General features: G+C 42.0%; 1 protein-coding gene across 2 annotated transcripts; it reads left to right on the top strand.

Annotated features, from left to right (window-relative positions):
- The first annotated feature begins 9,458 nt into the window (after positions 1-9,458).
- On the top strand, positions 9,459-13,063 carry LOC109887754 (E3 ubiquitin/ISG15 ligase TRIM25). 2 transcript variants are annotated; one of them, XM_031801983.1, is made up of 3 exons: positions 9,459-10,295; positions 11,482-11,533; positions 11,655-13,063. In XM_031801983.1, exons 1-3 carry the CDS (start codon positions 10,050-10,052, stop codon positions 12,185-12,187), a joined length of 831 nt encoding a protein of 276 aa, XP_031657843.1. In that variant the 5' UTR covers positions 9,459-10,049; the 3' UTR covers positions 12,188-13,063. The 2 variants fall into 2 exon arrangements, with proteins under 2 accessions (XP_031657843.1, XP_031657842.1); XM_031801982.1 differs by having other exon boundaries at positions 9,459-10,307.
- The last annotated feature ends 1,959 nt before the right edge of the window (positions 13,064-15,022 follow it).

Below are 15,022 nucleotides of genomic sequence, written 5' to 3'. Positions count from 1 at the left end.
CAAACTGTGAAGGTTTCATTGCTATTGACATATGAAGTTTATATACATGTGTAATGCCGGGTTGACAGCAATTCCATTTAGATTAGTCAGATCAGGGGAGGAACTGAAATTGCCATTGTTTTCTGTGGAGGTTCTTTTCGAATCATGATTTGAACTTGAAATTAAAGCCAGTCAAATTGTCTTAATAGTTGTAACTCATTGAAAGTGAGTTAAAATTGAGTTTTCCTCTGTTTTCCTTTTTATGCTCACTTCGTCCACAGGGTTTCTTTAGTATAATTAACATTATGGAGCTGAGGCTGGAGGAAGTTTACTTTTTAGTCAATCAAACTGTCTCTACTGTACTGTCAATATTTTAAGTCACAATGTACCATCTTCTGTTTAAAAAAAGGACATTTTGTAAATTAAGTGATTCCCTTCACAATATGTAAATAAGGCCTTGCTTTCAGCTTCGAATAGAGATTTAGAGATTTGTTAATGACTCAACAATTATCTTCCTGCACCACCTCCACTACTTTCGGTATCTTGGGCTACTTGTTTCATGCACAAGGTGAATATAAAATCAACTTTTATTTTACGTTTTCGATTGGAAAATATTGAACTTTTTAGATGCTTCACATTTGGAAAACTGTGTAAACAGGAAGCGGTTTGTCAAGATCTGATAAAACTGTGCAGGTTGTGCCAGATAAAACAACCTACTTTTCATAGATATTTACACACTAGGTTTCCATTGACCCAGGTTTATTCAACAAAAGCAATGAAACAAAACAAAAAATCATTGCGACATGTATAATGGAAACAAACCGCTGGTAAATGAACAAACAGATTACTGACCATTTCCAATCCCACCATACGTTCTCCACTATGCAATCTGGTTTCCGAGCTGGTCATGGGTGCACCTCAGCCACGCTCAAGGTCCTAAACGATATCATAACCGCCATCGATAAAAGGCAATACTGTGCAGCCATATTCATCGACCTGGCCAAGGCTTTCGACTCAATCACCACATGTCAATCACCACATTCTTATCAGCAGACTCAACAGCCTTGGTTTCTCAAATGACTGCCTCGCCTGGTTCACCAACTACTTCTCAGACAGAGTTTAGTGTGATAAATCGGAGGGCCTGTTGTCCGGACCTCTGACAGTCTCTATGGGGGTGCCACAGGGTTCAATTCTCGGGCTGACTCTTTTCTCTGTATACATCAATGATGTCGCTCTTGCTGCTGGTGATTGCCTGATCCACCTCTACGCAGACGATACCATTCTGTAAACTTCTGGCCCTTCTTTGGACACTGTGTTAACTAACTGTGTTTTTTGAGTAAATGATGATTGAAATTTTGAAGGTAGACCTATGACGGGCACGTGATGTAGGTTAATAATGTAGCTGTAGGCTCCACTACACATTTCATTCTAAATACCTATTGAGAGCTAAATGTTTTTTTTCTACTAAAAATACAATTTCTTTGCTGGACAAGGATTGTCCTGACATTCAAACATGCCTGAATAGGGAGCAATAAAAGCCTAATAGCGTCTTTTTGTAGGCACTGTGTCCACCAAGGTTCGTTGAACAAAACCTATGGGAAAATTAATGGCGTTTTTGAATAAACTGCAAAAATAAGGTCTGTGTTAAACACAGGCTTAGTAGATCTTATACGTATGGTTTTATGATATACTCTTCATCAGCTAACGTCACTTTTTGTGAATTTTGAAGCGTTTATGTAATTTTAAAAACACATAAATGCTTCATAAATCATAAAGGTCACGTTAACTGATATTATCTCATAAAACAAAACGTATAAAATCTCCTAAACTTGTGTTATCCTCAGACCTTATTTCCGTCATTCGTCCGAAAACTAATCTATCCCCATTCATTTTCACCATAGGAATGGCTGAACGAACCGTAGATAACTCATTTCCGGGTTTTAGGACTACAAGCTGGCGAACTCTATTTATTTGCCTTGCTTTTCTGGTTGGCTGGCAGGTTTCACCATCCAATAATGTCAGATATACAGGAATAACAAGTTTCACCATGGCATGGACCCTGGCAATACGTTGGCACATGATAATTATTACAATATGTCAAATATTAGTCAATTATTGCATTCTATCCATGCTGGCTTTCGTGGGCTACAGATATGTGGAAGGGCATAATAGACTGTCACCAATTTATTAATGCCTAAATGAGTAATGGAAACACTTCAGCCAGTACATTTTTATTTGACACTGTAAAGTTGTTGCTTTTTAAATTGTGAAGTCATTACCCCCAGCTGTTTTCATCGACACTAAATGGTTTCGTGGGAAACCACTCTAGTAGGCAATCTATTTTCTATGCCATTTTTGTAAATGTAGACAAAACAAATCACTGGACAAGTTAATGAAACATAGCTACTGACTGAGACTATCATTACGACTAGAGGCGTCACTACAAACCATGGTTCGATCCCGGGCTGTATCACAACCGGCCGGGAGTCCCATAGGCCGGTGCACAATTGGGCCAGCGTTGCCCAGGTTGGGGGAGGGGTTTGGCTGGGGTAGGCCGTCATTGTAAAATAAGAATTTGTTCTAAACTGACTTGCCTAGTTAAATAAAGGTTAAATGTTTTTTTTTTATGAATAAACTGCAAAAGCAGCTGTAACTCGGGATAATTCCTCATTCGTGTTATATGAATTACTTTTTAGTCATTGAACACTACTATCGTGCTGCTCTTATCCAGCACGATAGTAGGCTAGTGAGTACATACATTTTCCATGGGGGAATCAAACCCACAATCCTGGTGTTGCAAGTGCCATGCGCTACCAACTGAGACAAACGGGACAAATGAAAGAAAGAGGAATTAGAGTGCTACAGTTGCTACAGTACCTCAAGTTTATTTTACCTTTATAAACTATAAACTAAATGAGGAGATTTAATGGTCTCTTTCTTTCTCCCCATCCCCAACCTCCCTCTCTCTCTCTCTCTCTCTCTCAGAATGAACTGCTTCTCTCCATTCCAGTCCTTCTTCTTCCAACCATGTTCAGAAAAGTATGGTAAGGTGACATATTTCCTGGGGTCAACTCTGAGGTTAAAGTCTACTACTTTAGTAGAGAAAGAACAATATAACATTTTATACATTCTCAAAATTGTTAATAGATGCTCCCGAATTAAGTACTCTCTCTAAGATTTGCTGTAGTCAACAGTTAACCCACTGGTTTAAATCATTCACAGATGAATCAGTTACTTAGCTAGTTGTAGCAAGGAGTAAGACCCATAATACCAATATTGCAAAGTATTATTGTTGTTATAACACTGACAGATATATGCTATTGTCACGTTCTGACCTTAGTTCCTTTGTGATGTCTTTGTTTTAGTATGGTCAGGGCGTGAGTTGGGTGGGCAGTCTATGTTCTTTTTTCTATGATTTGGTATTTTTGTGTTTGGCCTGGTATGGTTCTCAATCAGAGGCAGCTGTCAATCGTTGTCCCTGATTGAGAACCATACTTAGGTAGCCTGTTTTCACCCTTAAGTTGTGGGCGATTATTTTCTGTTTTGTATCTGTACCAGACAGAACTGTTTCGGTTTCATGCCGTTCTCGTGTTGGTTTTGTATTTTAGTGTTCTGAGTTCTATTAAAGAATATGAACACATACCACGCTGCGCATTGGTCCTCACCTTCTTCCACCACAGACAACTGTTACAGCTATGTTTGTCAAACATTAGTGAAAACAACATTTTAAATGTACCACCCACCGTGTCTTATTATTGTAGTGTCAGGTTCACTGAGAAATTATTTAAGATTGGCTTAATAACTTTACCCTTCTCTCTCTTACTGAAGGTGTCCAGTTTGTGGATGAGCAAAGGGCTGAGCTAATTCCCAGGGTAACGATGGTGATTCCCATAGCAGATGAACTGATCCAGAGAAACGTGCTTAATAAAAAATTCAATCCGTGATGCCAAGCCCTGCTAGGAACAAATGAGACTGCTGTACGAGGCCCTATATTCAGGAGGACCAATGGTGAAAGTAGTCTTTTGAGATTCTATTTGAAAAACAACCTCATCTAGTCCATGATATGGGTACGAGGCTCTGTTTTTATTGATCATTTGACTTTTGTATGTTTCGCGTATTGTTAAAATATCTGTAGTGAACAATAGTGTAAAATGTTCAATTATATTTGTATAGAAAAGACTAAGAAACAGGTAAGGACAATCTTCTTGTATCTCTCTGATGTAAATGTATCGTATATTTTACAATGACTAGTCCTTGAGGAAACAACTCTGCCATTTCATTATCATTACCACCACATTTAATTATATTCACTTGCTTTTAAGAAGATGCAGGAGGTGAGACTTAAGGTGAGTGTTGACAACTCACATGTAGCTTATTGAATTAGCAGATTCTTAGACTAAAACCAATGAGGAGCCCATGCAGGGCCTCATTCAAATCTCACTGCATCCTACTGTGGGGCTATCTGGGGTCCTGGTGTGAGCTGAGTGAATTAGTGGGATGATAATAATTGTTATTATTTTGTATGTATTGTATCGCTTTCTGGAAATATGTTTTACACAACATCCCATCAGAACAGGATAACCACGTAGTTTATTTTTTACATTTATTTATTTAACTAGGCAATCAGTTAAGAACAAATTCTACCAAGCCTACCAAAAGGCCTCCTGCGGGGACAGGGGCTGGGTTAAATAAATCAAAAAGAGTAATAATATAGAACAAAACACACACGGCAAGAGAGACAACACAACACCTCATAAAGATAGACCTAAGACAATAACATAGCGAGGCAGGAAAACATGACAACACAGCATGGTAGCAACATATGACAACATGGCAGCAGCACAACATGGTAGCAGCACAAAACATGGTACAAACATTATTGGGCACAGACAACAGAACAAAGGGCAATAAGGTAGAGACAACAACACGTCACGCAAAGCAGCCACAACTGTCAGTAAGAGTGTCCATGATTGAGTCTTTGAATGAAGAGATTGAGATAACTGTCCAGTTTGAGTGTTTGTTGCAGCTCGTTCCAGTCGATAGTGGCAGCGAACTGAAAATACGTTTTGTGGACCTTTAACAGAATGAGACTGGCAGAACGGTTGTTGTATGTGGAGGATGAGGGCTGCAGTAGATATCTCAGATAGGGGGGAGTGAGGCCTAAGAGGGTTTTATAAATAAGCATCAACCAGCCACCCCAGTCATAGACTGTTCTCTCTACTACCGCATGGCAAGCGGTACCGGAGTGCCAAGTCTAGGTACAGGCCGGTGCTGATGGAAGAGAATAGCACCCCGCAACAGTCAACAAAGAGCTATTTGAAAATGTAATGCTTAAAACCATCAAATCAAATTGTTTGAGGACAGATTTGGTGGAGACAACCGAGCACTGAAGGGGATCCTTGGTAAAAAAAAATGCCACTCCCCCAACTTTGGAAGATCTGTTTTGCCGAAAAAGTTTATAACCAGAAAGGTTAACATCAGTATTCAAAACACTCTTCCTTAACCATGTCTCAGTAATGACCAACACATCTGGATTGGAGGTGTGAACCCACACTTTCAATTGATCCATTTTAGGTAATAAGCTTCTTGTGTTAACGTACAGAAAACCCAGGCTTTTACGAGAGCAGAAATCAGTGAAACAGATATCAGAGCACAAGTCAGAATTGGGGCAGTAGAATTAGCAACAGTAGATGGGCCAGGGTGTACATGCACATTTCCAGATATCATCAGCAGTAATATAATCAAGGCACGGCAGAGGACAGGGAGAGCTCTGCAGTGTTGATTTATGACATTTGAATGTGCATTAGATGGCAACAAGATTGTGATGTACAGCAATTTCATCAGGTAATATGAATACACAGCCAGCAAGAGGTGGTTAGAATAGGATGGCATGCCAAAAGTCTGTGTAACCAATAGAGAGTCAGAGTCCCGAATGTGGGAACAAACAGTCTGTCCCATGGTTGGGTCAACAAGAAAGTTCATAGTCAACAAAGCATGCAGGAGTCATGAGGCAAATAGAAAAATAGCAAAATGCACAAGAAAACAAATATATATATATATATATATATATATATAACGACTTGGGGCTAGCCATTGTTCAGAGTTCAGTCACTCACCCCAACAGTGTGTGTGTGTTGGAGGTGAACGAAAGCTCGGGAGAGAGGGGGGAGTGTGGTGGGGGTACCTATACCAGACAGGGGGAGATAGGGCAGAGGGTGAACAGATCGCCAGGTGGAATCCATCCAGCAGTGCAACAGGAGTAGGTGTCACACCCACTTGGGAGAAGCTTTTATTTCTTGTAGACAATGCCAATGGATGGTCTCTGAACAGCGGGAGGGGTCTTCAAAGGCCTCTGGATTTGGGTGGGGCAGACTGCGAGAGACTCCTGCTACTTGTTGGGACAAAAGGCTGCGACACCTCTCACTTCACACCTCCGTGCTAATTGAATCGTGTCTGTTCTAGCAAGCCTGGCAGCCTTAACTCAGCATTCAGTCCACATAAAGTGAAATATATACTTGTAATGTACTTTTATAATTTTTTTCTTCTTGGCTTTCGAAATAGCATCGGACCAAACACTACTCACTCAGTTCCAAGTTGGATGGTATCCTCAGGTCTCTGCTGTTTGTTTGCCAGGGCACCCTCCGTATAGCTTGGAAAAGGGAATCCTTGGTAGCAGTAATCCCTGCAGGTAATTTAGTCCAAAATTAGGTTGTAGGTTTGGTGTTTTGATCTTTAGCGAAGGCTATGCTCTGGAAGATAGCATCTTGCATATGTCGCTGCCAAACAATCCAACTTTACATAACTCCAAATTTATCCTTTTGTTAAAATCATGCAGGAAAAAATGCAAGAACTCGCATGCAGCTGTGTCTCTCTCTCTCTCTCTCTCTCCCTTGTATGTATAAATGCATACACCAATGTAAATTACAAAAAATATTACAACAAAAACATTACATGTGAATACAGTTCATGGATAGGTTGCAGTTCACACAGTTGAGCTCATTTGAGGGGGGAGGATGTTGTTGGGCAGCGTTATTTGTTTCATTAAATTGGTTGTAATGAACCCCCCTCTTCTCTATCTGTTTCCTAACAGGTACCGTGCACAGGCAGCAGTGGAGGACAGTGAGGGGCTGTCAAAGATGAAGGTTGTTTCACCTCCTGACCCCAATACCAGAGAGGAGTTCTTGAAATGTGAGTAAATATCTACACACAACTATAAATACAGTTTCACTAGCCTGCCTGACCCACACACAAATGCGTGCAGGTATACAGACACATGCAAACACAATGTTTTATTTCAAAATAATTTCAGATTCCTGCCAGCTCACATTGGACCCCAACACAGCTAATAGATTCCTAGACGAAAGCCAATGAGGAGCCCATGCAGGGCCTCATTCAAACACCACTGAGTCCCAGTGTGGGGAATAGGCTATCTGGGGTCCTGGTGTGAGCTGACTGAATGGGTGGGATGATAATAATAATAATCATTCTTTTGTGCCTCTTTTTTTGTGTCTTGCATAATCTCAACAACACAGCATCACCACATTTAGCGCTTAAAGGGATATATATATATATATTTAACCGGGCAAGTCGGTTAAGAACAAATTCTTATTTACAATGACGGCCTACCACGACCAAACCCTAACCCGGACGACGCTAGGCCAATTGTGCCAAACCCTAACCCGGACGACACTAGGCCAATTGTGCCAAACCCTAACCCGGACGACACTAGGCCAATTGTGCCAAACCCTAACCCGGACAACGCTAGGCCAATTGGGCCAAACCCTAACCCGGACGACGCTAGGCCAATTGTGCCAAACCCTAACCCGGACGACACTAGGCCAATTGTGCCAAACCCTAACCCGGACAACGCTAGGCCAATTGGGCCAAACCCTAACCCGGACAACGCTAGGCCAATTGTGCCAAACCCTAACCCAGACAACGCTAGGCCAATTGGGCCAAACCCTAACCCGGACGATGCTAGTCCAATTGTACCAAACCCTATGGGACTCCCAATCATGTCCGGCTGTGATACAGCCTGGAATCGAACTAGGGTCTGTAGTGACACCTCGGGTACTGAGATGCAGTGCCATTGACTGCTGCGCCACTTGCGATCCCTTAATAGTTCACCCTAATTATAAAATGACATGTTGATTTTTCATACCCTGTAAGCAGTCTATGAACAAGGTATGACGACAATGAATGCTTGGTTTAGTTTCTCTAGCACTTTTTCCATATGCTAACGTTTTGGCAGTTGTGGCACAAATCCTTTTCAAGTCATGGTACCAATATTAGCATTTTCCGCGCATTATGTTCAAATCATCTATAAGTAACTTTGTTGAGTTTCACAAGCAATTTGAAATGCTTTTGGATGATTTGGACATGATGCGTGAAAAATACTTAAATCGGTACCATGACTTGAATGGGATTTGTACCACAAATACTAAAACGTTAGCATTTGGAAACAGTTCCAGGGAAATAAAACAAAAGCATGGATTGCTGCCATACTGCTCACTCCAGGGTTAGGAAAACCAATGTGTCATTTTGTAATTTTGGTAAACTATCCATTCAAATGCATACACCAATGTAGATCACAAACAATGTTACAACAAAAACATTACATGTGAATACAGTTCATGGATAGGTTGCAGTTCACACAGTTCAGCTCATGTGAGGGGGGAGGAGGTTGTTGGGCAGTGTTATTTGTTTGATTAAATTGCTTGTAATGAACCCCCCTCTTCTCTATGTGTTTCCTAACGGGTACTGTGCAAAGATGAAGGTTGTTTCACCTCCTGACCCCAATACCAGAGAGGAGTTCTTGAAATGTGAGTAAATATCTACACACAACTATAAATACGGTTTCACTAGCCTGCCTGACCCACACACAAATGCGTGCAGGTATACAGACACATGCAAACACAATGTTTTATTTCAAAATAATTTCAGATTCCTGCCAGCTCACATTGGACCCCAACACAGCTAATAGATATCTGCATCTGTCTGAGGGGAACAGGAAGGTGACCAGGAGTGAAAATGCTGAGTCCTATCTTCACCATCCAGACAGATTTAACTTCTACTGCCAGCTGCTGTGTAAAGAGGCTTTGTCTGGAACCTGCTACTGGGAAGTAGAAAGGAGTGGGAGCAAGTGTAAAGTTGCCGTGTCTTATAAAGGGATCTGCAGGAGAGGAAATGGAGTGGATGTTAGCTTTGGACGAAATTATCAGTCCTGGACTTTGGTCTGTGATCCGTCTATCTGCTTTTTCAGGCACAATAATATCAATACTGATATCCCTACCCCCTGCTCCTCCAGAGTAGGAGTGTACCTGGACCACAAGGCAGGAACTCTGTCCTTCTACAGTGTCTCTGACAAGATGACCCTCCTCCACAGAGTCCAGACCACATTCACTCAGCCCCTCTACCCTGGATTCTGGGTTGGTCCTGGTTATGGATCATCTGTGAAGATACTGACACCAATATAGTAAATTAACAAAGTGATCTACACTCATTGACTTTCAGTGTGTTCATAAGCATCGTAAAATCTTTTTCAGCCTGACACAATAACATAATACCTTTATGAAAACAGTAATACAATCTACAAGTGAGTGCACTATTCAGAGGATGCAGTCCATTTCAGTGAAAGGGATTTAATCTGTTAGACATCAGCTTTGCACAAACTCCATTGACAATGAGCTGTTTGCATTGTTTGTTGAAATAAATTCTATGCAATCTGATGTAGCTCATGGAATGGATGTTTCTTTTGTAGTATATGTTTTGTTGAGTTGATGTTTAATTGGCTTCCGGTCCACAGTTATGGAGCTTTGACTTGAAGGGTTATGGCTGTTCTAGTAAATGTCATTCAATCTCAAACTTACAATAAGAAAGTTCTCTCTCTCTCTATGGTTGTGACAGACCACTTATAGCCCCTCTGCTGGCCAGACCTGGTATCTGATACGTGAGTTCAGATCCAGGAAGTGAAATGTTATATGGGTTAGTGGGAGTCACTCCTAAGCCTACTCCTCAGCACAATTGGAAACGAAACTCATCTCTTCAGCTCAGTCTGCTTGCGTTTCAAAATGGCAGAAGCCATGGACTCAATCAGTTGTTCAATCTGTTTGGAGATACTGAAGGATCCAGTGACTATTCCCTGTGGACACAGCTACTGTTTGGACTGTATTAAATGCTTCTGGGATCAGAAGCTTGTCTGCAGCTGCCCCCAGTGCAGACAGATCTTCCCTCCAAGGCCTGTTCTGAACAAAAACACTGTAATTGCAGAATTGGTGGAAACACTGACAGAAATTAATACGAAGAAGATGCAGGAGGTGAGACATAAGGTGAGTGTTGACAACTCACATGTAGCTTGTTGAATTAGCAGATTCCTAGACTAAAGCCAATGAGGAGCCCATGCAGGGCCTCATTCAAACACCACTGAGTCCCACTGTGGGGAATAGGCTATCTGGGGTCCTGGTGTGAGCTGACTGAATGGGTGGGATGATAATAATAATAATCATTCTTTTGTGCCTCTTTTTTTGTGTCTTGCATGATCTCAACAACACAGCATCACCACATTTAGCGCTTAAAAGGATATATATTTATTTATTTAACCGGGCAAGTCGGTTAAGAACAAATTCTTATTTACAATGGCGGCCTACCACGGCCAAACCCTAACCCGGACGACGCTAGGCCAATTGTGCCAAACCCTAACCCGGACGATGCTAGTCCAATTGTGCCAAACCCTATGGGACTCCCAATCATGTCCGGTTGTGATACAGCCTGGAATCGAACTTGGGTCTGTAGTGACGCCTCGGGCACTGAGATGCAGTGCCATTGACTGCTGCGCCACTTGGGATCCCCTAATAGTTCACCCTAATTATAAAATGACATGTTGATTTTTCATACCCTGTAAGCAGTCTATGAACAAGGTATGACGACAATGAATGCTTGGTTTAGTTTCTCTAGCACTTTTTCCATATGCTAACGTTTTGGCAGTTGTGGCACAAATCCTTTTCAAGTCATGGTACCAATATTAGCATTTTCCGCGCATTATGTTCAAATCATCTATAAGTAACTTTGTTGAGTTTCACAAGCAATTTGAAATGCTTTTGGATGATTTGGACATGATGCGTGAAAAATACTTAAATCGGTACCATGACTTGAATGGGATTTGTACCACAAATACTAAAACGTTAGCATTTGGAAACAGTTCCAGGGAAATAAAACAAAAGCATGGATTGCTGCCATACTGCTCACTCCAGGGTTAGGAAAACCAATGTGTCATTTTGTAATTTTGGTAAACTATCCATTCAAATGCATACACCAATGTAGATCACAAACAATGTTACAACAAAAACATTACATGTGAATACAGTTCATGGATAGGTTGCAGTTCACACAGTTCAGCTCATGTGAGGGGGGAGGAGGTTGTTGGGCAGTGTTATTTGTTTGATTAAATTGCTTGTAATGAACCCCCCTCTTCTCTATGTGTTTCCTAACGGGTACTGTGCAAAGATGAAGGTTGTTTCACCTCCTGACCCCAATACCAGAGAGGAGTTCTTGAAATGTGAGTAAATATCTACACACAACTATAAATACGGTTTCACTAGCCTGCCTGACCCACACACAAATGCGTGCAGGTATACAGACACATGCAAACACAATGTTTTATTTCAAAATAATTTCAGATTCCTGCCAGCTCACATTGGACCCCAACACAGCTAATAGATATCTGCATCTGTCTGAGGGGAACAGGAAGGTGACCAGGAGTGAAAATGCTGAGTCCTATCTTCACCATCCAGACAGATTTAACTTCTACTGCCAGCTGCTGTGTAAAGAGGCTTTGTCTGGAACCTGCTACTGGGAAGTAGAAAGGAGTGGGAGCAAGTGTAAAGTTGCCGTGTCTTATAAAGGGATCTGCAGGAGAGGAAATGGAGTGGATGTTAGCTTTGGACGAAATTATCAGTCCTGGACTTTGGTCTGTGATCCGTCTATCTGCTTTTTCAGGCACAATAATATCAATACTGATATCCCTACCCCCTGCTCCTCCAGAGTAGGAGTGTACCTGGACCACAAGGCAGGAACTCTGTCCTTCTACAGTGTCTCTGACAAGATGACCCTCCTCCACAGAGTCCAGACCACATTCACTCAGCCCCTCTACCCTGGATTCTGGGTTGGTCCTGGTTATGGATCATCTGTGAAGATACTGACACCAATATAGTAAATTAACAAAGTGATCTACACTCATTGACTTTCAGTGTGTTCATAAGCATTGTAAAATGTTGTCACTGAAAGGGATTGATTCTAATGTTAGGCATCAGTGTACACAAATTACTATACCCTGTTCAAAGGCACTTAAATATTGCCCGTTCACCTTCTGAATGGCACACATACCCAATCCATGTCTCAAGGCTTAAACATCCTAATTTAATCTGTCTCCTCCCCTTCATCTACACTGATTGAAGTGGATTTGACAAGTGACACCAAAAAGGGATCATTGCTTTCTCCTGGATTCACCTGGTCTATGCCATGGATAAAGCACTTGCGTTTCAAAATGGCAGAAGCCATGGACTTGATCAGTTGTTCAATATGTTAGGAGATACTGAAGGATCCTGTGACTATTCCTTCTGGACACAGCTACTGTATGGACTGTATTGAAGGCTACTGGGATCTGGATGTCCAGAAGCTTGTGTGCAGCTAGCCCTTGATCATGACTCTCTGTTGCATTACATTACACATAAAAGTCATTGGACGGTGCCGTTTTCTGTAAGGGGGAAAATATGTTAAGAGCCATGACGCTCTTTCCGAACAATATCATGCATCACTTGCGGTACAGTTTTGGAAGCATAAGGACCTTGTATTTCACATCGGCAAGAAATTATTTAAAAAAAACAAAAGGTTAAATTGATGCACAATTTTATAGGGTTACGATTCCCACACGGACAACAGGCGGAAGACCAACTGGACTACCTGTGCTAATTAGCTATATGCGTCTTTCGAACACCTGTGTATAAATGGAAGACGGAGGCCACACACGTGTTGTCCCTGTCAGCTACAACTGTGTTAAAACCGATTAAAACAGTATACGGTGAGTGTGTATTTTGCATTTGTGAATATATTTTGTTGTGATATGAAAGTGGATGGATTTATGTTTCTAGAACCGTACCACAATTGAAAATTCACTTTTAGATGGCTGTTGAGATCAACCAGCTGGCAGCAAACACAACTGTCACGACTCCCACCGAAGGTGGCTCCTCTTCCTGTTCGGGCGGCGCTCGGCGGTCGTCGTCACCGGTCTACTAGCTGCCACCGATCCCTTTTCCCTTTTCTGTTGGTTTTGTTAGACAGTGCCTGGGTTGCCGCTTTTCCTGGGACGGGGTCCCTGGACGAGAAAAGGTTGAAGACTTGTAGGCTTGGCCCTAATTGATGTGCTCTCTGTCACCTGGAGCTGCATGTCAGATGGTCCAGGATCACAAGGAAAGCACAAAGGACAATGCCCAAGGATTGGGTATCTCTCTGTTACAGTATTCAGAGGACTAACTATTGAATATGATAGAGTAATACTATAGTATCCATGTCTGGTATCTCTCTTAAACTTGTTCACTGAGGATAACTCTCACGCTCTCTATATGGATGCATACTGTATGATCTCTGTGGTTACTTGTATTCGTATAGGGTGAACTCTGAATTACTCTATGCAAAGGGGTTGTATATCTGTACAGGGTGGACTTCTTAGGAATTATTTACATTGCTCTCATGCACTACACAAGCCTTTAGACGCTGTGACACCCTGTGCAGATTGGGCCTTGATGGTCAGGCTAGTCTGTAAACTTGGTATGTTTGGTGAATGGGGGTTGGTTTTCGGTTGAAAGGTTACACCCTCATAAATTGAATGAAATGCCTTTGTTCTCCCTCTTATCCTGTATCCAGTCCATGGAGGAAAGTTGTATGATCAATTCTCATTTCCTAGGCTTCCAGGACTCTGGCCAAGAAGGCATCTCTTTGTTCCTGCTTTGTCATCTAAGATAACCTTAGGATCTATACTACTGTTCAAAAGTTTGGGGTCACTTAGAAATGTCCTTGTTTTTGAAAGAAAAGCATATTATTTGTCCATTAAAATTAATCAAATTGATCAGAAATACAGTGTAGACTGTATTTCGAATCATACAACACCAGCTCCGACGCTCGTCGGATGTGGCAGGGCTTGCAAACTATTACAGACTACAAAGGGAAACACAGCCGAGAGCTGCCCAGTGACACTAGTATACCAGACAAGCTAAATAACGTCTATGCTCGCTTCAAGGCAAGTAACACTGAAACATGCATGAGAGCACCAACTGTTCCGGATGACTGCGTGATCACGTCTCCACAGCCGATGCGAGTAAGACCTTTAAACAGGTCAACATTCACAAGGCCGCTGGGCCAGATGGATTACCAGGACGTGTACTCAGAGCATGCCCTGACCAACTGGCAAGTGTCTTCAATTACATTTTCAACCCCTCCCTGTCTGAGTCTGTAATACCAACATGTTTCACGCAGACCATCATAGTCCCTGTACCCAAGAACACTAAGGTAACCTGCCTAAATGACGACCGACTCATAGCACTCACGTCTGTAGCCATGAAGTGCTTTGAAAGGCTGGTCATTGCTCACATCAACACCATTATCCCAGAAACCCTAGACCCACTCCAATTTTCATACCGCACCAACAGATCCACAGATGATGCAATCTCTATACAACTCCAACACCATCATTAAGTTTGCTGATGACACAACAGTGGTAGTCCTGATCACCGACAAGAATAAGACAGCCTATAGGGAGGAAGTCAGAGACCTGACCATGTGGTGCAAGGACAACAACCTCTCCCTCAATCAAGACAAAGGAAATGATTGTGGACTACAGGAAAAAAAGCATCAAGCACGCCCCCATCCTCATCGACAAGGCTGTAGTGGAGCAAGTTGAGATCTTGTCCACATCAACAACAAACAAACATGGCCCAAGCACACCAAGACAGTTTTGAAGAGGGCACGACAAAACCTATTCCCCCTCAGGAGA

Source organism: Oncorhynchus kisutch, linkage group LG22 (genome assembly GCF_002021735.2).
Source record: "Oncorhynchus kisutch isolate 150728-3 linkage group LG22, Okis_V2, whole genome shotgun sequence".
NCBI lineage: Eukaryota > Metazoa > Chordata > Actinopteri > Salmoniformes > Salmonidae > Oncorhynchus > Oncorhynchus kisutch.
Note: the sequence above shows the minus strand (reverse complement) of the source record. Positions and strands in the feature narration are given on the sequence as shown.